General features: G+C 39.6%; 1 protein-coding gene across 3 annotated transcripts; it reads right to left on the bottom strand.

The window, feature by feature from the left end:
* Positions 1–1,406: 1,406 nt before the first annotated feature.
* On the bottom strand, positions 1,407–25,231 carry TMEM175 (transmembrane protein 175). 3 transcript variants are annotated; one of them, XM_088129904.1, is made up of 11 exons: positions 24,631–25,231; positions 23,754–24,507; positions 19,443–19,481; positions 18,178–18,275; positions 15,202–15,253; positions 12,643–12,678; positions 9,997–10,080; positions 9,054–9,218; positions 6,541–6,619; positions 5,289–5,418; positions 1,407–4,203 (listed from the first exon to the last, which is right to left on the bottom strand). In XM_088129904.1, exons 2-11 carry the CDS (start codon positions 23,898–23,900, stop codon positions 3,540–3,542), a joined length of 1,494 nt encoding a protein of 497 aa, XP_087986030.1. In that variant the 5' UTR covers positions 23,901–24,507; positions 24,631–25,231; the 3' UTR covers positions 1,407–3,539. The 3 variants fall into 3 exon arrangements, with proteins under 3 accessions (XP_087986030.1, XP_087986029.1, XP_087986031.1); XM_088129903.1 differs by having other exon boundaries at positions 23,754–25,231; XM_088129905.1 differs by lacking the exons at positions 23,754–24,507; positions 24,631–25,231 and adding an exon at positions 15,600–15,636 and having other exon boundaries at positions 19,443–19,460.
* Between the last annotated feature and the right edge of the window lie 809 nt (positions 25,232–26,040).

Genomic DNA, 26,040 nt, shown 5'->3' with positions numbered 1-26,040 from the left:
CCCTTCATGAGAACTAGGGAGGGTCTTGTCTGAGATGTTTACTCAGGTTACCTTCCTGGTCCAGACTCAGTCCTCTTTTATCTGACCACTGTCTTAGTAGCAGCTCTTCCTCATGTCTCTCAAGGCCATCCCCTCTGCCCTCTACATCCACTCACTTAGCCCACCCTAATTTACAGGGTTGTTATTGTGAGGAAAACCAATGTACTGAGCTTAGATAGAAGTGCATATGAAAAAAAAATTAAAACTATGAAATACTATGATGGACTGTCTCTCAGTGGGTATATGTTCCTCAACAAAATGCATTTTGTGTGCATATATATATATTTGCATGATAAGTAATTAGGCTCTCCCCCTGTGGTTTGTGATTTTTGCTACTGATTTTCATGAGGAGACCAAAACAAAACTCTATTCATCTTGTTTTTACAGAGCTCATAGTAGCTGGGCAGGGGCTGATTTAGAAAGTGACATGACAAGAGAGGACATACCCTTAAAAAATCTTAAGTTCCAAAGCCATGCAGAGCTAACAGTAAGAACTCCATTTCATAGATTTGGGTCTTCACTTAACTCTGCACTTCCATTCATGGAAAGGAAACTACACCCACAGTATTTCCATGAGTGTGCTTTTTTGTCACAATACATTTTATTGATTAGTCATCTGACCCTATCAAAAAGGTATAAAAACAATCGGAAAAAAGTAGAATATATGCATAATAAATTGTCACCCCTGGAGTCAACCCCAATCTGTTCTAAGTAGTCTATCCTCTTTGGAGTGGACTTTGATATTAAAATTGCAGTTTTCCTAGCAATATGCAAGTTTTTTCCCTGCAAGAAGACAGTTTATCCTGGGTGTCCCAATATTTCTTAGCTTTTAAGTAAGGATCTAAGTAAATGTCCTTTCTGCAGAATATAGCACACAACCAAACAGGATATGTACAATATACACAGTCTTTCTTCAAATGAAACACCATGAAACTTTCCATAGCTTACCATGGAACCAAGTTGTTCAAGATGTGCTCTACAGAAAGTTCTTCTAAGATGTTGGGGCATATAACTTATTAAATACTTTTCTATTTGGAAGACTGATTTGTGTTGAGCCAGCCACCTACTACCCAAACCCCACACCCCCCAGCACCCCCCTTACCCCCCCACCACACACCCCCAATCCCCCCACCTCAGATCTCTATAAATACCCACAAAAGGGTCACATCATCCTGGGCACAGAGAGAACTGCTCCTGTCTGTGCTCCTGCTCTCTGAAGATGCCGGTCACAGATGCTGGCAAAACGTTAGGAAACAAAACTTCCAGAACACGGCCACACAGCCCAGAAGACCCACACCAGCCATCGTATGCCGGCTGTGAAAGCCTTCGACAATACAATGGTGAAGGAAGTTGTCTAAGAAGCCACATTCTTTTTCTCCCCATGCTTTGGGCAGCAGGTTTTATTTGAAATCATTACAAAGACAATTCAAGAAGGAACATGGAAATGATACAAGATACCAACTCTTAATAAATGTAACAGATTTAATAAAAAAATAAAAGATTTAATTCAGTTAACACATAGGTCAAATAATAAAGGATCAAACAACATTCAGGACTATAGCTGGATCTTAGTATTTAAGTTGCAGTTCAGTCTACCCCAAAGCAAATGTACCCTATCTCTCAAATACAGGTTACTGAAGTATTGTAAGTTCATTTTATATTTATACAGTATAGTGCACTGAAGAAAGAAAACAGAAGCTACTTCACAGCTTGCCCATGTAATGCTTTTGAAGAAGTTCCACTATTTATTTATATATTTTTTGAGAGGAGTAATGCTGAGTTTCTACTGAGAAATTACACCAAATATTAAGTGCAAAAACTCTCACATCAAGTTAATGACAATATTAAAGATTAACTGGCAACTTGTAGAGTAGCTAATGTCTCAATGGCTTGATACCAAAAACAATCCCGTTAAGTGGAGCATTAGAGAATAATATTGAGAAAAAGGACACAAAACAGGGCTAGAAAAATATTTCACATCTGTGCCATGAGCCAACTTTCTTCAAAAACCAGCATGAAGCTTGCAAAGGATTATCTGCTTCAAGGTTCTAGATCAAACAGCATATTTTTTTTCTTTTTTTGCATTTGTTTTAATATACAAAACTAGGGGAAAAAATAAATGGAAAATGAACACAAACCAAGATAGTAAAAGGACAAACACATTATCACACGTAAAGAAAAGAGGTCAGTTTTTAAACTCACCATTTAACCTTGAGGATGTGAAATAATATTAATCAGTCTTTCCATTACATTCACAGAGAGTTAATTCGTAAGCAGACCACAAACATGTATCATCAAGTATTGTATAGGTAGTCCTCGGGTTATGACCATTTGTTCAGCGACCATTCAAAATTATGATGGCGCTAAACAAGGGGGACTCATGACAGCTCCTAGGAGTTCCGGCCGTCACAGCATCCCTGTAGTCACATGATCACAAGCTGGGCATTTTTATGATTTCTGATGTTTCCTGTTGGCTTCCCACAAGCAAAGTCAATGAGGAAGCTGGCAGGAAGTTGGAAGTCACGGTCACATGAGGTCCTCATTTAATGGCCCACATGGTCCTTGTTTAATGACAGCAACCAGGACTACCGGAATTGCCATTGCTAAGTGACAGTCATGTGATGTCATGCTTTATGACTGTATTTCTTAGCACAGAGTTCCCGGTTCCAACTGTCGTCATAACCTGAGGACTTCCTGTAAGTTCAGGGTGGCACATCTTCCTGTCTTAACAGAGTGATCTTCCTTACTTCATAAATCTAAAGTTCTTCATCTGCTGATTAATTCCAAATGTCTGGGATATCACAGCAATATCCATTTATTTTCTGAAAACCATACTAATAAAGTTATGGCTATTGAACCGAATGAGGTAATAGTGGGACAAGCCCTTATCATATGTATCCCCTCATCAGGTTATACTTCCAGCAAACTCTAGTTATACTGACAGCCAACGCTTTCTAAACATTCTCTAAATATTTAGAAGCCTGAACAAACAGGTTTCTTTGGATGTTGCCAGTGTTGAATGAATTACTTCTTGCATTACTCTTGATAGTAATTTGTTGCCTCACAATTCCTTTGTTCAACTAGTCCTTTTACATTGATTTGCTAAATTACGTACATTAGATAGCAGCCATTAGGGTTACAACTCAAGACACACATGGAATTATTTAACAATTTAATAGATCCTCCAGGTCACTTAATGGCCATGGAATGGAAAAGGACATTCGTATTATCACCTTTACTGGCTATGGCAAATGGCACTTCCCAAGAAACTGCTGATGCCATTATTTTCTCCTGTGATTCCTCCACAAGGAATCATCTATGATCAGTGAGGTTACTGAGCTGGTAAGTATTCTAGCCAAACTCACTGAACCAAATGCCGGTCTGCAAATAAAAGGAACAGCTGAATATCCCTAAAGAAAGGAACAATTCAACTGTAGTTGAGTCCAGAAATTTCCAAGTCATAGCAATATCTTGATTTTCCATGTAAGGTGCAGGAAAAGCTATGATAGTGTTTCAGATGGGGATAAACATGCCTCCTCTTCTTCTAAAACAATGTTCCTTGGCCTGGCCAGTGACATTACAAAGTTTAATATCACCAAACCAATTCTGACAAAGATGCGCAATACAAGAAAAGCAAATGGGACAATTATCTGGGTGAGATGAAAAATAGTTGTACTTAGCTCACTCACAACACACGTCAGAAAGAAGACTCCAAGGCTCACAGAGGGGTAGAGGGAAAGCTTTGCAAACATGAAGGCATGTTCTTTGCCACCGTATCTAGCAAAAGGATGCAACGTCTCAACTTCATGGAACAATGCAGCGATCCATATGCCAAACTGGAAGATGCTCGCAAAAAAAATGGTAACACAGCTAACTTGAATGGCTTCTATTTCATTGTAAGACTTATCAGCAAACTCACTGGTCAGCTGGTAAGCAAGAGGTAGTCCGCCAATAAAAGCCAAAGAAAGGGTATTAAGCAGGCTCATCAGTCGAGTGGCTTTTGTCACGTGGAGGAAGAGTGAATGGTGGACAAACCAGAGAAGGCCAATAGTTACAAATGATCCGAAGTAGGCAAGGAAATTTGGACCATATTCTCTCAGCGCTTCAACAAGATGACCATTGTATTTCTCTTTAACTTCATTATCATCAGGAACATTACCTTCGCTGTTGAGTAAAGAAAACAACATACATATATGGCACATACTCACACTAAATAACCTATCATATAGTGATACTTCATGAATTTCACTTTTGTTGACTGAGTTTGTTTATAAACTCGATAACTTCTTGAACACATTTCATTCCGTACCTAATCAAGGAGAAAATGCATCAAGCTAGTTTCTTAAGTTCAGACTACCTTTTTGTAATTCTAATAGAGCTCTACTTCACGAATAGTCACGTCTGATTATCCTGGAAACCATCAGCCAATCTGGGTATGTAATATACAGACACACAGATTCCTTTATGAAAGTATAGATAATTTACCTTTGGTTGCATCTCTAGCAAGTTTAGTTATTTAAAGCAATAAATCTTGGAGATAATATTTAAGTGGATGAAGGACCAAAGCATACTTTTCATTGTCCTGATTACATAATAGAATTGTTTTCCTATCAAGACCAAACAAAATATTATAAATCTGGGAAACTTTTATCATCAATATAATAACCCTAGGCAGTTATATATGTCTTTTGCAATTCCCACAGGATTCAGAATTCAGTTTCTTAACATTTCTTAATGTTTTAAAAGAAGCTAATTAATAACCATTACAGATGAAACAATGGGTGAGCTGCCATAGTATGGTAAGCCAAAACCAAACCATGTTAGTGTGATATATGAAAATTCTCACAGTCCTTGGAAGTATCTGCACAATCCTCAGTGAGAAACCACACAGTTGATTGAAACTCAACCACTGCAAATCCCAATTAAAAGTGTACAATGAATGAAACAAAACAAGAAGAGGGGCAAACTGTCCCACAGTTGGTCCTTGTCTTGACACAGCTTGGATTGCTTGGGCATAGAATGTTAAGCCCTTACATAATGGGGGTACTCAGCATATGTATTTCCCATAGAACTGAACAAATCCTAATCGAACACGGCACTCCTGAGATCACAGAGTTGAGGCATGTTAATGAGCGGTCCAATCATGATAATAAATATCCTCAGTTACAGATACTTTCATTTTTTTCCCTTAGCACTCTATCACACTTGAAAATGCGGGGTGCAATTATATTCTATTGCTGAAGACTTACCATATATCCAGAATTAACAGAGTTGCAACAATTGCATAAACTCCATCACTGAAAGTTTCCACTCGTTCCTTATTCAGGGGTTCCGTAAGATAAGAAGTAAAATATTCTACAGGGATTTCCTCTTCTTGACCTGCCAGTGAAAATGATCAAGTTCAATAAAAGTAATTGGTTTCTATGTTAAGAGGATAATTTGTTTCCTTCTCCAAAAAGCCCACAACACCCAAAAAACCCCACAGTATCAATATGAACTATCACCATTCTTATTCTATAGGTGTCTTGTTTATCTAAATTTGTTGGGAGTGTCATGTCTGCATTATTCTTATACAGGTAGTCCTTGCTTAATGACCATTCATTCAGCAGCCGTTTGGAGTTACGGCACTTCCGTGATCACATGATCAAAATTTGGGCACTTGGCAGCCTGCCTGCATTTATGACTGCAATGAGCACTTCAACTCCACATACCCGCCTATCTCCCCCCCATCTCTGCTTTTTTGGTTGCCCTGCACTTGGCCGCCACCTACCCCTGCCACCCCCAGCTGACCTTCGCCATCGTCTTCCTCCCGCTGCTGAGGCTTTGGGGAGGCTGTGTGAAAGCCTTGCGAAGTACCAGTAGCTGCCTCAGCTGGGCGTACCTCATCAGCAGCAGGAGGAAAATCAGCCATCAATAGACTCATAGAAATAAACCATATTTACACACTATTCAAAAGAGACAACAAAAAGCTAAGAAGGAAACAAAAAGACCAGAACACATCCCCTCCAGCAGCCAACACCCAGATAAGCAGGGATTAACACCAAACAATCAGTCAAGCAGAAGACAATACCCAATCAAGGAACTATCAAGGAGAAAACCCCACGCCCACCAACATTGGTAGGGCAAGCCACTGTATATAAACAGGGAGCAAATCCCACCCTCACTCGCACTGATCATATTACCTAATTGGGTAATGAAACATCTGCAAGCATATTCAGAGAGCACCAAAGACTTCACAAACATTTCACTTCAAAGCTGACAAACTTGTGAAAGGGATCTTACTGAGAGGAACAGGAAACTATCCAGGGAAAAGGACTGACCCAAAACATTTATATTTAAGTAACATGTGCTCCTTTTCTTTTCCTTTTCTGTTTGAGTCATTATTTATAGTCTTTGCTATTTTGCACTACTACTCATTTTGGATGATGGTAATGTGGGTATAGATTGTCTGGTTCTTAAATTTCCCTTGGGATTTTGAAAAGCTTTATAAACAACACTCACCAAGAACTCTTCTTTTAAACCATTTGATTAGATGGCTGAGATGTGGGAGAAAAACGACGAACCCAAGAAACATGTATGACTGCAAGGAAACAGAGACATTTACTGCAAGGAATCTTGTATGTTTTTGTATGTTTGTATGTTTTTGCAATAACAGGCTAGAAAAAAACAAGTAGAAAAGGCTACACTTCCATTTGCTGTACTAATCCTGTGCTGTGTCTTCCATTATTAAAATAAAGGACTCCAGGAAGCTGACTTTTCTCTAACAGTGGGTTTTAGAGGAAAAACAGCACTAAGTCCAAGTTCACACTTTTCAATTAATGCTTTATCACAATGAAGAAGGATGGCAATTAAGTGTCACGTATCTTCACAATTCCTTGCACAGGACTCTTAACAGAGCAGTTCCATGTGCATATGGACATCTTTAAGCATATCCTGACAAAGACACCTGCTTTTTTTATGCAGACTGCATAAAAAATAAATCTTTCCAATATAATAATATGGTGACTTCTTGTATCTTGTAACTCATTAAGAATCCTGCAAATTAATAGCAAGGGTGCTCTTCAAAGGCTTTATAGAGCCAGAACAGAACTATTCTCGCATGAAGGAAGGCATCAACAAGTTTGGAACAACTCCAAGTCTGAAATAGTACAAAAACTCTTGGGCGGGGGGGGGCAGGGAACATTAAGATTTTCAAAATGCTACCATTAAAACAGGTCAGAAAGACTAAGTGTGCTCAATGGGTGCAGAACAGTAATTAATTCTCCTGGAAGAGGATGTGACTGGCTTGTTGGAATGCTGAACAGAAACACTGTATACTGCAACACATACAGCACTGTATACACTATACCATAAATCACTTGTATCATTATTTATGCATTTATTTATTAAATGTATATGCTGCCCAACTCCCAGCAACTCTGGGCGGTTATATTACATAGGTTATATTGTATTAATTATATTGGTTATATTATAACCTACATTCTCATTTCCTCTTGACATTGTATGGCAGGATGAGTTGCCCTGATGGACATGGGATAATGGAATGGTCTAAGGATTAAAGGTCAAAGTTAAAGGGGTTTGGGGGTTGTTCTGTGTGCCAAAACCAGGCTCAATGTGCCACAGACATCAAGAATCTTCATATGTGTGTACTTTGTTACACTAAGATCACCAGCTATACTGGAAATGCACACAAATGATCTACCTCAAAGCAACAATAAACATCACTGAAATTTACAGAACAGCGACTGTGTTTCTGGAAAATTCCTATCCTTTTTCACACCCAATGACAGGATGTCAGTTCCTAATAAAGTATGTGATCTTGTGAGATCACACATCCATAAGCAGACTTTTTCAGGAGAGGATCTAGCTGCTCTTTGCTGTTACAGTTAGCTATGCTATCGCTGCATTGGTCTCTCTTCAGAATTCAGGCAAAATATTGGCTTTGGTTTTGGTTGTCTTCGCCCATCCAGCTCCAAGCAACTATGTGCTCAAGTGTTTGGCTTTTCACATTTACTTATTTATTTTCTCCCCAGCTGACTTTATGTGCTTTATGTGGAAGAAATAGTTTGGTACCTGGCCTGCAGGCTAGCAATTAGCATTGCGCAAACCTGATGTCTGTTCCTATTCAGAAGGTCTATTTTCTCACGAACCCAATCTGGGAAGATAATATTAAGTGCAATTTAAATTTCCATAGGGACCTCATTGCTAATAGGTTTGGAAATATTCTGAAAAAGCAAGACTCTGCCCCCTATGATTCTTCCTTTTAAAGGTCTGATACTATTAACATACGATGTGTGTAAGCATGGCAGCATGCTTAATGCCATTTTGTCATTTTTGGCATAATTAATTAATGAATTAATTAATATTTATCTATTTTAATTAATGTTCTGTTTTTACTGTAAACCACCCAGAGTCACTCTTTGGTGAGATGGGCGGTGACACATTTGAAATATAAATATATAAATGTTTTACTATTTTAAAAGTCCATAAGCAACTTTCTGGATTTTATACCTCTGTCACAGTTTACCTTAACAAACGAATAAAATTCAAGAGATTGTTATACAGATTCTCTTCCCACGGTCAGCTATTTTGTAGTTACGGTAACAGGACTTTTAGTAGTTGAATTATAAACATGAATGGTCTGGCAAGCCAGTATAGCTGATTATTTGATTTATGAATTGAGTTCAAATCTGCATTTACATTAGTGCCTAAATTTAATCTGGGAATATCTCACTAATTTTTAAAATTACATTTATTTGCCATACAAATCTTTACCATAATATCCAACCATACAAAAGGGTCGTGTATCTATCTGCTTTCAGGGCTAACATGGATACTGAAATTCCTCCAGGGTCACAGTTAAATCTCAAAGCAATGCCTCTTACCCAGGTATTCCAATGCATAGACCTTCAACGCAGAGCAAAAGCATCTCGCACAGTCACTAGATTTAAGCCCCCCCCGAATATCACGGTACACCATTTGGGGAACACTGTTCTAATTCAAGGGAAACTTACCAATGGGATGAAGAAAAATGAAAAGATGGCAGCCAAAAAGCTCAGTGTTGGCCCTCCCAGGATAATCTTTAAGATACGGTATTTATAAAATGCCTTGTTTTCAGATTCCTGTATCTGATGATTCAGTAAATACGAATGTTTGAAGCCATATAATACAATGATTGCCTGCAAAATGAGAAAATATTGCTGCACTGTAGGAGAGCAAGGAGTTGTTCGGATATAAATTCAAATCATAGTTTGGGTGTTTAGAAAAGTTGCCTTGATTTCTAATAGAGGTATGCAACACTTTGGATCTGAAGCTGGAAAGGCGCTTTGGAGCTGGTTTAGACATACATACCACACCTTTTCATACCTCCTTAAAGAAGCCATATACTGTACTTTTCTGGCTTACAGAGCAGCTGTGTGCCCACTCATGTCAAAACACCTTACTGTAGCATCCTTAACTTAAACTTGCATTTTCTTGGGTTCCTGCAGCTACTATATGAGAACAGAAAGGGATGCAGCTTTTTAAAGGAGGCATTAACAGGTGTTGTGTGCATACTGATGACCACTCAGAAGCACTTTTCTCAGCTGTGGATCCAAAGCACAGCACAGCACAGCTCTAATTCATCTGCTTCTTATTCCCATTCCATTCTCCCACTACATGCTCAGTCTTGAAAATCTCAATCTGCAACAAATCATAGTTGCAATTTTATCTAGACATGCAAATTCTGGTTTATGCTATCTTGTAAACCTGGATTTCAAACCTGAAAGCACAAGACAATGTAATCCCCATAAGTCTTACTGGCCAATGACAGAAGAGAATTTGTTTTCTTCCCAGGGAGAGTTAAGATGAACACATTCTCTCACAAAGGGAAATAGTGTCAATGTTGTAATTACTACCCATCTCATTTACAATAGGGTTTATTAAAATACACAGTTCTGAAATATAAAGTAACTATACCTGGATAACACCAATTACAACAGCACAGCTACTAAACATAAAAATGCCAAACGGTATGTCAGGAAAAGAGGCCATTAAGGAGAACTGCAAAATAAGAAATTAGATCACTTCTGTGTTTCAGTACAAATTAAGCAAAGTGGTTAACCTGAGGTCCTAGGACTAAATTTGTCTCCCAGAAGCCCTTTTGTGATTCTCCATGCCCTGTTCCAAATCAAACTGGAAAATGGGTGGCAGGAGTTGCTGTCACTTTGAGACAGAAAATGTATACACATTGTAGCGTGAGCCCTATAATTTTTAAACATCGAAGAAAAAATCCCAATTTCCGTCCCAAACATAGGGAGTACAAAAAATCGTAGCACTGTCCACACCTCTTGATTCAGATCCACCCATTTTACTTCATCTGCACTAGCCTCCTACTTATGGAGTATTCTCCACCGAGAAATATGTGCAGCCTCCATCTTGCTGCAATTTTGGAAATAGTTTAAAGCTCTTCTGTTGCAATTTGCTTTTGATCCCGGATGATTAACTGTGGGTGCCTCTTTGGGTTTTATTTGGGGTTTTATCTTTGCTTTCTATGGTTATTTTCTGTTTTAGATCCCACTCTGGATTTAATTATTTATTACTCTGCTTCTATGTTTTCTTTTTGTTCGATGATGGACACTGCCCAAAGTCCTATCAGATCAAATCAGGTAATATGTATACTTAAATACATACATACATACAGTGGGGCAAAAAAGTATTTAGTCAGCCACCAATTGTGCAAGTTCTCCCACTTAAAAAGATGAGAGAGGCCTGTAATTTTCATCATAGGTATACCTCAACTATGAGAGACAAAATGGGAAAAAAATCCAGAAAATCACATTGTCTGACTTTTAAAGAATTTATTTGCAAATCATGGTGGAAAATAAGTATTTGGTCACCTACAAACAAGCAAGATGTCTGGCTCTCACAGACCTGTAACTACTTCTTTAAGAGGCTCCTCTGTCCTCCACTCATTACCTGTAGTAATGGCACCTGTTTGACCTTATCAGTATAAAAGACACCTGTCCACAACCTCAAACAGTCACACTCTGAACTCCACTATGGCCAAGACCAAAGAGCTGTCAAAGGACACCAGAAACAAAATTGTAGACCTGCATCAGGCTGGGAAGACTGAGTCTGCAATAGGCAAGCAGCTTGGTGTGAAGAAATCAACTGTGGGAGCAATAATTAGAAAATGGAAGACATACAAGACCACTGATAATCTCCCTTGATCTGGGGCTCCACGCAAGATCTCACCCCATGGGGTCAAAATGATCACAAGAATGGTGAGCAAAAATCCCAGAACCACACGGGGGGACCTAGTGAATGACCTGCAGAGAGCTGGGACCAAAGTAACAAAGGCTACCATCAGTAACACACTATGCCTCCAGGGACTCAAATCCTGCAGTGCCAGACATGTCCCCCTGCTTAAGCCAGTACATGTCTGGGCCCGTCTGAAGTTTGCTAGAGAGCATTTGGATGATCCAGAAGAGGATTGGGAGAATGTCATATGGTCAGATGAAACCAAAGTAGAACGTTTTGGTCTAAACTCAACTCGTTGTGTTTGGAGGAGAGAGAATGCTGAGTTGCATCCAAAGAACACCATACCTACTGTGAAGCATGGGGGTGGAAACATCATGCTTTGGGGCTGTTTTTCTGCAAAGGGACCAGGACAACTGATCCGTGTAAAGGAAAGAATGAATGGGGCCATGTATCGTGAGATTTTGAGTGAACACCTCCTTCCATCAGCAAGGGCATTGAAGATGAAACGTGGCTGGGTCTTTCAGCATGACAGTGATCCCAAACACACCGCCCGGGCAATGAAGGAGTGGCTTCGTAAGAAGCATTTCAAGGTCCTGGAGTGGCCTAGCCAGTCTCCAGATCTCAGCCCCATGGAAAACCTTTGGAGGGAGTTGAAAGTCCGTGTTTCAACAGCCCCAAAACATCACTGCTCTAGAGGAGATCTGCATGGAGGAATGGGCCAAAATACCAGCAACAGTGTGTGAAAACCTTGTGAAGACTTACAGAAAACGTTTGACCTCTGTCATTGCCAACAAAGGATATATAACAAAGTATTGAGATGAACTTTTGATATTGACCAAATACTTATTTTCCACCATGATTTGCAAATAAATTCTTTAAAAATCAGACAATGTGATTTTCTGGATTTTTCCCCCCATTTTGTCTCTCATAGTTGAGGTATACCTATGATGAAAATTACAGGCCTCTCTCATCTTTTTAAGTGGGAGAACTTGCACAATTGGTGGCTGACTAAATACTTTTTTGCCCCACTGTACTTACTCTTACCCATTATGGCTTTTGCATCTTCAAAATGCATCCTGCATTAGATCTGCAGTTTTAATGCTTTAAATCTCTTCAGTTGATCTCAAATGTATCAATATTGGTTCAAGATTCCAGGAACATGCTCCTAATCTCTATTAAATAGACCACGCTTGCACAATGCACTGAACTATTAAGTAGCACCTGCACTGGTGAAAAACATAGCCTGTGGGGTCAGTTTATGGTTCAATGCGATGTACAAATCTGGAAATCTGTTATCAGGCAACCAACTCAGGCAGCAGCCTAAACATGCAACAGAACGCATGAAAGAAAGTGCTTACTTACTGTATATGGCAAAAAAGTAATGATCATCATGCATGCCTAGGCGAAGGAAGAAGTGATTCAGCAAATGAAAAGAAACCATATCCTGTTCATATAAATATAATTCAATTCTCATCATACTGTGGAGGCAAGTGGAGCTCAGTTCTTTTCTGAATGGCAAAAGTAACATCAGACACTCCAGGCTACACTGGAAGACTCTACTGTACATATCACCAATATCATCCTATCTTCTGGGAGAGATTGCACAAGTCTGGGAGGGAGGCAAACATGTCTTGGTACTTCTCATCATATTTCTGCAACCCCAATATGTCTTCCTCCCCCAAAGCTGAACAAAAGTCATTTAAGAAGGAAACTACAGGACACATTTTAGCCTATGAAACTCTCCAGTGTACAACCTTGACCCGGTACCATTCAGCAGAGTCCTAGAATAGTGCCAAGAAATGCTAACCTTGATATTTCCACTTTAATGAAATACAAAAATAAAGATATTAATCTTTCAAGCACTAAAGTAAAAACATCCTGTGTGCTGCCTGAAATCATTTTTTCATCCAATGCATAACACTTCTTTCTTGTGTTATGGTCTTTACACGTAATATCAGACATGCAGAGAACATCTATGGGACCCCAATTCAGAACACCACTGATCCACATCAAAATCCTGCATTCCTTTGCTAAAAACCACAACCCCCAGAGCGTTTTTTGCCCCTCAAAGTGCTGTTGACCAAAACCAGAATTTTAAGATGCAAATGGCATCCAGGCTTCAGGCAACTTCAGCATAAAAAACAAGATGGCATCCCATCCAGTTGGGGCCTCACAGCACCTTTCTGGCCAGACAGGAACAAATCTAAACATAGCTACAGGTAGTCCCCAGTTTAAGAACAAGTTCCGTTCCCAAGGTCTGTCTTAAGTCAAATTTGTATGTAAGCTGGAATGGTATTATTGTATAATACTGTATAAGTAGTATTGTGTAATTAACTTGAACCATTGTGCATTTAACTCAAATCATTGTGTATTTAACCTGAATTTTGCTACAATAGGCTCTGTTCTTAACTATAGGTCTCCCTTAAACCGGATGTTCTTAACCTGAGGACTACCTGTAATGACTTATGTATTCTGAATCTTAGGACAGGCCATGACTTGGAAGCAGGTTCTTCTGCACAAGGAAGACTGAAGTGAATGAGATCACAGAAATATTATTCTTGTGCAAATGAGCATTGCATAGCACATCCCTTTACACTATCTGATTTCGAGCAAGTGTGTGCAATCATTCAAAAACTCCAGTGTCAAGGTAACTCTAAAAATGGCACAATTTGCAATCAATTTTTTAATGAAAGAAATGTAACAAAATTCCCAAAAGGGATGTTCCTCTGCAGAATTAACATACTTTTACATATAGCCCTGTTCCATTGTTACTTTTAAAATCAGCCCTAGTCAATGGCTTAACTTAAACCTTAGAAGGGCAATGAGGGTCTGTGTTTTTTTAATGCAGGTTTCTTGTAAGAGCTATGAATGAAAGGTTTCAACATTCCCGGCTGAACCTGTTGTCTAGCTCCATGTATAATCTTTTGGTTTCTGTTATTTCTTTTTTGGATCACCTTATTTTCCCCTTTAATAATCTGTATCACTTGTCATAAACGTCAAATTGCTCGGAAGTGCCTGTCAAAGGAAAATATATCATGATAATACTTTTGCTAAGTTGCCAGTTGAAATGTTCCTTTCCTCCTTGAAATGCAAAACTTTCTGATGCAAGGATCCTGAGGACCACTCACCATTGTTTAACATTCTAACTGCAGGATTCAGGAGATACTGAAGTAAAGAAAAAACCACTATAATAATTTACTTAGTTTTCTAAGATATAAAAACCACTAGTCCCTAGAGATCTTTGCTTCCAAGAAATCTGAGACGTTTGGAATCTATTGTTTAGAGATATGCATGAACAAGACCAAGACAAGTTATTCATGTTTGGCTTAACACTATGCGGGAACAACTTACCATGACAGCCTAGCATCATATACTAGACCTTAGATCTAGTGCAAAATCACCATTCTGTATCAGCCTCACTTTTGATTTTTATACTAAGGGAAGGTACCGGGGGGGGGGGGGCGGGAGAACGTGTCCCTGCAAGTCTCTTTCATATAGAATTGCTAGGATCAACATCCACAGTATTTTTTTATTGTAATAAACCCTACAAATGTAATTTTCATGTACACCATTAATTACAAATTAAAATATAATAAAAGATAAGCAGCATAGTCTGCTTTCCAGATCTGACATCCCTATTCCCTTAATACCTGAATGGCCATTTTCAAGTGATATGACTTGCATTAAAAGCTCTCCTAGGCAGGGATCCAGGTATAATTTACAGACTGCATGTGCAAAACAGGTCAATCAGCACATTTTATAACAATATTTGATAACTCAAAACCCCAAATACCAATGCAGTGATTCACCAGTCAATGATTTAAAAATACCAAGATCCATTTCATCTCTTATTAAGAGCCAGGACTAGGAACATCTATCTTTTAAAGAGATAGATTTAGCATTCTTTTAAATTTCACTCACCAAATTTGCAAGGGCAAGTACATCATCGATGAGTTCAATCACCTGAAAAAGTCTGGAGGAAAAAACGAACTATTAATTTTCTTATAAAACAGGCTCACAAAGTTTTTACTGATAACTAGACTCATTCAAACTGGCAACTCTTAAATTTGATTGTGTAATAAAAATGGAAACAAGAGTGAGACGCAAGGAAACTGCCAGTTAAAATTCAGAAATTATCCTTCCTAAAATGCCTTTGTTTTAAGTCAGAAGATTAGATATCCTCAGTTCCACTAATCGGGAGCATGTAGACTTTCTGATGAAGTCATCCAACACATTCACGTATTCCCTGCTACAATTCTTGCTTGTTCTGTGTTTCAGAGAAAGTAAGACACACTGAAGTTTCTTCTGATATTTCTTACCTTAAAGGAATTACTATCTCTTCCCTGTGCAAGATTGCTGCAAAAGACAAACAAGGATAATTTTCTGGAATCTTGCTCTCTCCCTCTCTGGCATGTGCAGAGGGCTCAGCACATTATCTTACTTAAGTCTATCATATTTCGCCTATATTGGGTTTTGGATAAGATAGCAGAACTCTCTCCAAAGTCATCCAGCTGGCTTCATGCCCAAGGCAGGACTGGAGCTCACGGTCTCCTGGTTTCTAGCCTGGTGCCTTAACCACTACACCAAACTGGCTCTTCATTCAATTTATAAGATAGCACAAATGAGAGAACTTTGTCTCTTCCAAAGTTCTGAAGAAGGAGAGGGAATCAAGTATGGATGCTGGCAGTAGGTCAAGCAAATATCATGCAGCTGTCATTGTTACCATCTGAGAAGCTCTCTACCTTCTTTGATTTTTTTTCTTGTGTCTAGCTGATGTTTATTAGTTTTCATGTACGGACTGTTTCAATCAAGCGTCATCAGCTCAAAAGAACATGAATGGCAGCACTGCACATTAAGTTACATCATTGTATCTTTGCTTTTGGCTTCACAAGATGTACAAACTCACTTGTTATGGTTTGTAAACCATGGTTAATGGCTTAGCATTACATGTAAACAGGGCCACTACAGCAGGTTCAGCAAACCACAACTTAATGCAACATGTGCGCAAACTTTCCTTCAGCATAAAAATGTCCCTAAATGGTTGAAGATGCAATGCAATCTTTCCAAATGAGAGGAAAAGGCAGTTGGATCACTGCCATTTCTCCTGCAGCTGAAGAGACAAGTTACTTTTGATCTAAAAAGTTGACTGCAGTACAGGCAGTCTTTACTTACTGACTGCCTTGTTTAGCAACCGTTCAAAGTTACAAACATGTAAAAAAAAAAAGCTTCAAGACCAATCCTCAAATTTATGACTGTTGCAGCATCCTGCAGTCACACGATCACCATTTGTGTGCTTCGCAACTGGCTTGCAACAAGCAGACTTAATAGAGAAGGCAGAAGTAAAATCATAAGTTGCAGTCATGTGATGTTTCACTTAATGACCACTTAATGGCACTTTGCTTAACAACTGAAGTGGAAGTGAGACAAGTAAGCCTGTTGAGGTCACATGATTGCTTAGCGACTGTGCCACTTAGCAATGGAGTTGCCAGTCCCAACTGTGGTTGCTAAACAAGGGTTACCTGTAAACGCTTCTATAACAATGCAGCATGAGTTCACTTTTAATTATTATAACTAGATTCTTAAATCTTGCAAATCACGGTTTGAGTCTGGCTTAGTGTCTTGTGTGCATCCATCTGCTGTGGTTTATAAGCTATGGTTCAGGACTCAGAATATAGTGCAAATTCAGGCAATTGTGTGTTATTTAATAAAACATGGTTGTGGCTTAGGGGATATGCAAACCCAGTTATAGCCAAACAAAACCCAGCAAAAATTGTTTAGCTTATCTGACAGGAGTTGAGTGCCCTAATCGTGGTGCAGTTTTCCTCTAGTTAGCTTGTAAGAACAGCTCTCAATTTAAGCTTGTAAAGAACCAAGTAAGAATTGTTTCTAAGCACCTGAGCAGAACAAATGAAATATACTTTTGACAAGGTCAGAATTTGGATCACTGTAAGGATTTGAACCATTATTTGAACTACCATAGGTAGGGCTTGCATTTAATATAGAGCAGTAACCAGAAAACAGCTTTGTTTTTCTTACGATAAAGTTTACTTATCAGAGATTTGTGTCCTTCAATGCCTCTGCCTATGTTTGAGTTCCAGTGTTTGCTGAGAGACGCTTACAAAAAGGTTTTTTCCAGTTAACAAATGGCAGAGGACTATATAGACAGGTGGACTAGTAAAAAGCTTTGTACTGTATGAAGATAGTGTGCTGAAACTGAGTGAGAGCAGCCTCAGCACAGAGGAAATAAAATAAATCTATAAATATGTGATTGCTTTGCAGAATTATTTGTCATCAAAAGCGGATAAAATCCCTAATAACAGATTAGACACATTTGTGGAAGCAAATTCCAAAACCATTGTCAGAACTAAATGAAGCCCCTGACTCCTTTTGTAGCATTCCTCTAAGTTGAAAAACAAGAAGCAGGGAAGGGTGACAACTCTCATATCCTAATGAAGGGTTTGGAGAAGTACTTGGTGATTGATTCCTTGAGAAATGGAATGCTGATGGATTTTGTCTGGATTCTTAAGTGACCTTATTTTCAAGACGAGTCTAACTGGCTGGGAGAGGCAAGAAACCTAATTCATAATGCAGAGTTTAGCAAATTTTGAAAGCCAGACTGTAAGATTCTGTGGACAAAGTTTGCTTATAAGCTTGGCAGTGACTTGAGCATGAAGCAGTATTGTGTAGGAAAGGACAACTTGATCATAATGAAACAAAAATGAAAGAAACATAAATTACATCAAGCTAGACGCCCATCTTCACACTTACTTCCTTTGGCCACATAGACTAGCTATTGGTATACTTTGCTGTGCATTCCTAATACCTTCCTCCTGATTAAGTTACAGCTTTCAAGTGCTTGATAGATGTACACTTTCTAAAACACTCCAAACTGCATACCTGACATGAGCTGCCCAGGCAACTGTAACTATTAAAAAAGTCATCAAATAAACGGCAATTTTGGTGAGTAGGAGCTGCTGGACACTTTCGCCAAGTTTCTGGAAAAAAGCAAAACACTCATCAAAAAAGCCCACAAACCATTCTTCTATTTAACACTACACGATTCCTTTTCAAATAAACACATGAAAAAGTGTATTATAAATAATTATTAAGGTGATCCTTACTATAATTTTTTTAAAAGTAGCAAAGGTCTCTCCTCAACTCTTTGAGGACATAAAGCTAAGCTAGCCCATGAAATATGCAAATCACTGAATAAGAACTCATTCAGTCTATAAATACTGGATAACTCCTTAAGAATCTCAAACTGGCTTATAAACTGTGTTTTCATTTTCAGAGCTGCAAATAAAGCTTACCCTTAATGATATGGCTCCTGTTTTGTTCAATCCTGCATTATCCCTGTGCATTAGAAAGTAGACTCAAATATTCAGTGCAGTTTCCAAATTACTTTACATATATTATTCAAATTCCCTGCTTAGAATACCCCACGCTTGTCTTTCAGCCTGAAATCTTTCTGTCTTTGTTATACAGTACTCTTAAAATATATATCACAAAATGCAATATATCACAAAATGCCCAATTTCCTGAAACAATCCTTCATTATATATTCAATTCCTGACATGCCTCAGCCATTTTTAAGCCTATAACTCCATGAGATCCAAATTCTCAGCTATGAGACATGATGCAATTCCTCTGGGGAACTTACATCACTGCTAAAAGTGATTGAGAAGTAAGGGGAAGAAAAAAATATGTTGTAATCTATTGTTTTTTGCTATTGTTTGTAATGGACTTTTATCCCCTTTTGGGAGGAAAGATCTCCCAGCATATATCACTGAGACAATAAACAAAGTTGCTTCCCAGGCTGATGAAAACAATACTTAGAGATCTCTCTCAAGATCAGGTGAAAGGACACCAATCTGATCTTTGTTTCAGTCCACCTCTAGAATTCTTAAGAGAGAAGCAATGGAAGAATTTTGTGGAATCTATAGGCTGGAGGTCTGGCTCTCCAAGATAATACTTCAAGGCTGACAAATTTTGACTTTCTGTACACACCATGGGCCTGACAGATTAAAAGAGGCTGAATTTCAGTGATCAATAAAAGTATGCCCCACTATATTAGAGCAACCTTACTGAAAATTCAAACTGCAACCCTAGCTATTAAACAGAATCACAACTGACCTGTACGTGGAATATGAAATATACAGTACCTGATCTGGATGTATCTTTGTATGTGCCACAGGTAAAATCTGCAACAGAAGAATCATATAGCTAAAGCAATATGCAAGCTTTAATTTGCAAACATGAAATAAATGGGCAGAAGAGAAAATATCTATGCTTCTGAAAAGAATTCAAAAGTGAAAGTCCTTGTGTTGAATCTTATTTCCATGCCTTTCAACTGAAACATTTTATGGAATATAATATTGTATGGTGAGGATGATGGGCTGCGTTGCAATTGTTGGAGACACCTAACAGTAATTATTTTCTATATCGACAAATCTTAATAGTTGAAATACAAAACAGCAAGAATCCCTTTTTTAAATGTATTTTGACCTTGTGGTCCAAAAATCAATCTCAATTATTTCCAACAATATTCTCATTGACTTTTGTTGATAAACATCCAGATTTTTGTAGAGTCTTGTCACAAGCAAGGCTGGCTAGACTTCAAGATTCCTTTGCTTTACAGATCTGCAAAGGTCGTAAATGCAAGGATTGGTTGCAAAGTAACTTTTTTAGCACTGTTGTCACTGTGAATGGTCGCTGTACAAGGCAGTCGTTAAATGAGGACCACCTATATATTCAATTTTAACTGAAATTGAAACAGACCCACTGAATGCACCACCACAATGCTGGGAGGTTGACTTGGGTTTTTCTTTCTCAGACCAAGACTAGAGCTCCATTTAGTCTGGATGGGAAGTAACCTCAGCTAAGGCTCTGAAAAAAATTAAAAAATTTAAAAAGTGTGCTATAGATGGTACCAAACCTTGCAATTAACCTGTATTACTGAGAACACACTATCTACCTGCTGAAACGGCTGCCAATCCTTTGGCAGCTGAATCCTTTGGCACCTATTTGGATAAGTGGTAGAAATGCCTTTCCATTGCTAGATTTTGGCAGGAAATCCAAAATGATATTTATTTACAGGTAGCCCCCAGGTTAAAAACGCCCAGGTTACAGACAACCCATAGTTAAAAACGGAGCCTACTGTAGCAAAATTTGAGTTAAATATATAATGACTCAAGTTAAATACACAATGGTTTGAATTCATTACACAATATTACTTATATAGTATTATACAATAATTCTGTTCTGGCTTACATACAAATCTGACTTAAGGACAGACCTTGGGAACGGAACTTGTTCTTACACTGGGGACTACCTGTATTTATCGCATTTATATAGCTGCCCATCTCATGTAGTGACTCTGGGCGGCATACATAATAAAAACATTATTACAGAATAAAATACAAAATATTGCTGTCATAATGGTAGAATCACTTATTTCCCCCTTGAACCACGTTTATTGGACATATATAAAGATTGCAACAGAAATAGGAAACACAAAAACACTCTCCTTTGCACTGCTGGTTGCATGACAGACTGTGGCCAGATGTTGGAAAGATCCTTCAAATTTCTCCAAGGTTCTTTGGTATGCCACGGTATAGAAAATAATCCTTGCAGAGCTCAAGATTATTAGAGGCTCATGTACAACAGATGTTTTTGAGCAAGTGTGATCTCCAATGAAAGCAGCAGTTCCAAGGCTACAAAAAGTCTATCACCTATTTTTCACAATTTCAGATTTTTAATTAATTCTTGTGCTTTTTTTTCCTGGCTTTTTTCATTTTGCACCTTGATGGATTATGTTTATATAGTTAATTTTAAAAATAAAATAATAACTAAATAGAGTCCCAAAACTGTGCAGTGCTTTACAATAGGATGCCAAAGATTCCTGTTTGGAGCAACCAATTCTTTTATTTTTACCATTATCTTTACCATTATCTTGCCAGATGAAGATTTTTCAAAAACTTGTGTGGATTAAAAAGGGTCAAAGAGGGACGGGAATGAGTAAGATGGCAATTACTCGATAGAAAGAAGGGCGGAAGTCATAATTCTGTGTTTTCTTTCTTTTTTTCACTTTCTTTCTTATTTCCTTATTGTTCTTTTAATTTTTTATACTTTTATTGTATTGAAAAAAATTATGTATACATTTTATTTATATTTATTTATATTTCAAATTTGTCACTGCCCATCTCATGGTGGAGTGACTCTGAGCGGTTTACAGTAAAAATAGAATAAACATTAATTAAAATAGATAAATATTAATTAATTAATTAAAATATGCTAAAAACACACTTCCTTTATAATACTTCCAAGAGGCAGATGTTAATTAGGTGTTAATAAACTCAGGGAGCATCATCAAGGCGCCAGCCATCCCCAGGGTCAATTGTATCTCTCCTCGCCCCATGCAAATTGGCAGAGCCAAGTCTTCAATTCCCACCGAAAAATTGGCCCGCCTCACCTCTGGGGGGAGAGTATTCCACAGGGCGGGGGCAACGGCAGATAAGGCTCTCCTCCTAGGACCCGCCAGTCGACATTCTCACTGACGGGATCTGCAACATTCCTTCTCTGCCGGGCCGGGTGGGATAGGTTGATGTAATGGGGGTGAGACGGTCCCTCAGGTAACCTGGACCCATACCATGTAGGGCTTTAAAGGTGATAACCAACATCTTGAATTGGACCCAGAAACAAACTGGAACCCAGTGCAGCTCCTGCAGCAAAGGTGTTACATGTGCCATCCTTGGGTACCCAAGATTGCCCGTGCGGTCGCATTTTGAACCAGCTACAGCTTCCGGATATTCTTCAAGGGTAGCCTCATGTAGAGCGCATTGGAATAGTCTAAACGAGAGATGGCCAGGGCTTGAGTGACAGACTGGAGGGACCCCTGATCCAGGAAGGGGCGTAACTGGCGCACAATATATATATATAATTTTTTCAATACAATAAAAACTAAAGAATTTTTGAAGACTTGGAAGCTCGGGGATTCTTTTTCCAACTAGCACCCACTGTCCCCCCTTCTACCTTGATGCCATCATTCCTCCATTCCAGTGTCCAGCCAAAATTCTGATAAATAAACAAATCTATATAGTATAGAACTGAACCATTAGTCATTAATAATGTTGGTCCATTATAAGCAATGAAAGGGGGGAAACAGTATGAAAAAGGATCAAAAGGGAGCTTGGGAGAAGTAAAAGACATTAATACATAAAGCAAAATCATTTTAATTTAAAAGATTATATACTGGCTATCATGACAGCATCCTGACATGATAATTGGCTTGGTTAAGGTGAAAGTTTGGCTTTTTTAAACTTTTTACTATGTTATTGTTATTAAAATAAGATTATGAACAGAGAGTTAAGCCTAGACAGAAATAACTAGGCAGAAATAATGTTCCACAGTATTTTTCCCAAATAAGCATATGAAGGACTTTCACCATACAACGTGCGAATCTATGTTGAGTAAAATATAGTTTAGTGAACTAACCCAGGTGCTTGGGTTCACATAATATACTTACCCACAGAGTCTGGCTTCTCAAAACACAGTTAGCCTGACATGTTGATTTATTTACAAGACTTACAAGCCTCTCCCTTTGAAGCCAACTCTGAGTAGCACATACAATCCCCATCTTTGTAAATTCAGATGGAAAACAAACAACGACCATAACAACCTCAGTAACAGCAATGTTGGGTGAATGTGACAATCATGAAGAGAACTGGGGGTAGTAGCACTGTTCAAATTTCTACTGAGCAAGAAAGCTGTATCATCTCAGGTCTGTTACAGGACTGCGTCAGCATAACTAAGTCATATTATTATTGTGAGAATGAAGAGGAAGATTTCTGCATAGTGCTCTGGGCTTCCTGAAGAAACGGAGGGGAGAAATACGACAAATTGATGTGTTTATTATAGATGGAAGGTAACCGATGCTTGATACATTGCAGGAGAAAAGTTAACATTTCGCAGTGGGCGCATCACAGTGAATTTGACAGCCCACTCCCATCCCCCCATCTTTACTAGCCATATCGTCTAATTAATAGTTTTTAATGATGGCGGGCAGGGGAGGGTAACCTTGCTGGGAACCTTCCAGGGAGAAGAGTGTTGGAAAAAAAAAATTAACTAATGTCCAGAAGACTTGCTCCTTTGGTGCAGACAGGCTGCACCACAGCTGTGAATCCTTTTGTTTGCACTGAAAGCTTTTCTTACAGTACAAGCAAGAGGGCAGCCACGATATAGATTTCATGTTGTTTACGTTGGCACGACAGAGGGAATCAACAGAAGTCGCTCGCGCCGCGCGGGGAGAGGGACAAAACCGTGCAGGCAACGCCAACCCAGCTCTTTCGACATGCCATCCCGTGCGGACCAAGCACGCGCCCTGTTGAGCTCCTGCCTGCCGGGGCGCGGGGCTCCGTTACAGCAGGAGGGCGAGCAAAGAAAGCCCGGCGGGTGCGCGGCGGCCCCCGACTTACCATGACGGTGGCGATGATGGAGAAGAGCGCGTCGCTGTACGCCAAGAGCCGCTGCGAGGCTTGAGTGCCGCCGCCCAGCTCCCCCAGGCGCCTGCCGGGGCCAAGCGGCGTCGGGGCCGGCGGGGCACGGCCGCCTGCTTCTGCCATCGCCCTTCTGCTTCCCGGGAGGGCATGGGCAGGCAGGCACAGAGCCGGCCGCCGCCTGCCCAGCGCTCCCGCCTCCTCAGCGGCGGCCCGAGGGCGGCCTCGCCTGCAAGACGCCCGCCCTCGCACCGCTCCGCCTTCGCTTCTGCGCGAGGAGGCGCTGCCGGACCTCGCCGGTGCGGAAGAGGGAGAGGAGGAGCCGCGGAAGGCCCCGGGCCTTGGCTGCGCGGACGGGCGGCTCCCTCTTTCGACGAGGTTTCCCCCTTGGTGGCCCGACGTGTTTGTTTTATTTTATTTTATGTAAAGCATTTATATGGCTGCCCATCTTAAAGCAGACTCTGGGCAGCTGACAACCCAAAAGTGAAAACCAAGTATGTCGACAATGACATTAAAAGCAAAAACAAAACAGAAGACCTGGCAAGGATTTGTGGCAACTCATTCACCACATTCTTTTCCTTCTCCTTCTCCTCCTTTTCTCCTCCTCCTCTTCTTCCCCTTCCGCCTCCTTCCGCAAAGGGGATGCATTAACAGTGGGTACTTCACCCTGCCAACCTTGGCTGACCTCAGAAAGGTTGAACGAGGCTGGGCCATCTCCAGAAAATTTCAGCACCTACAGGATAGACTGGGAAATTAGCAAAATATCCCAGAAGAAGACAACCAGACAGCGTTTCCTTATTGCTGCCAAGAAAACGACAGGGATGTATCTGTATCGTCATGAAGAGTTGACCCTAACCTGAAGGAGTCTTTATTTCAAGTGTACAGTAGAAGGGTCTTTTCCCGTTCACACGACCTCTCCAAACCGTTGAGTGTGGAAAGAGGAAAAGGAGAAACAAAAGGAACATTAGCACGGAAATAAAATCTTTTATGAAAAGTCAAATAAAATAACCTGGATAGTTAGCACTGAAAATGTGGAGGGTCCATTTTATGCAGAGGCAAAGTGGGTTGGAGAGCGCTTTCAAAACCAAGATTGATTCTGGCTGACTGTTCATTCTGTACCAGAGGGGGATGCTCCAATTGAAGCCGCAGCCCCTTGGAAAAAACTCTTCCCCCAATCCAAATGGCCCCCAAGCTTGTCATCCATAAGGAAAGCTGTAAAGATCCTTTTTCGTCAGATTTTCGGAGAACAGCACCTAGCGCTTTCTGTTCCATTTTCATTTGGTCATGGGATACACGCTGACTTGAATTTTATTTCATTTTGCATGTGTCTGTTAAGTGCTTTTATGGCTATTTGCTGTGAACTTCTGGGAGTTAATTCTGGCAGTATATAAAGGCTGGAAATAAATAAATATTTATTTATTCAGGGGAAATATTTTTTAAAAAAGTATGGTTAAAGCAGTGTTTCTCAACCTTGGCGGCTCGAAGACGTGTGGACTTCAACTCCCAGAATTCCCCAGCCAGCTGAGAAACACTGGGTTAATGTGTTGGGCTGGCGCTGGGGAGACACAGATTTCAGTCCACCCTCAGCCACAGAAACTCACTAGGTGATGTTGGGCTGGCCATTCTCTTTCAGCTGTACCTACCTCACAGGGCTATTGTTGGGGGAAAAAATAGGGGGCCCTACATACACTGCCTTGAGCTCCACTCCGAAAAGTGGGATATTATTCTAATAAATAAGACTTTCTCTGAATCAGATAGGGATCAGTTCTGGGAATTAACTTCAGTGTGGGAGTCCCAGACCACGTTACCTGAGAAATTAATATGTCTGAAGGGCTGTCTATAAGAAAACTGGCCTACATGTCTCTCTGCCCATTTAAAGAATATTTTCTCTTTTTTTTCCTTGTGTCTTGTCAATGGATTCCAGCGTCTGATGAGTTCCAATATAGTTAAGTTACACTGGCTAATTAAAAGACACATTGACTGACTTGGAATCACTGGTTCATTTTTACAGCTCCAGCTGACGTTATCTGAAAGAAGCAGCGACACAGTAAAGGGCACTGGAATCCTATTAATCCTTTTTTCTTCCAGCCACCAGAATCACTTTATGTGATATTTGAAGCACATCAAGTTACTACAATAAGTTGCTGCAATTTATCTGGAGGATGTGACAAGCATTTTGTGAGTTATGGAAAAGTACAGTCAAGGGCAAACAAGTGGCTACTTGGTGCAAAACACTGAATCACAAACTAGCCAAACACAATTTGCC

This window comes from Python bivittatus, unplaced genomic scaffold, assembly GCF_059951505.1.
Source record: "Python bivittatus isolate LINGU-HERP-01145 unplaced genomic scaffold, Pbiv_v1 ctg000850_np1212, whole genome shotgun sequence".
NCBI lineage: Eukaryota > Metazoa > Chordata > Lepidosauria > Squamata > Pythonidae > Python > Python bivittatus.
This window is presented reverse-complemented; position numbering and strand designations above follow the sequence as displayed.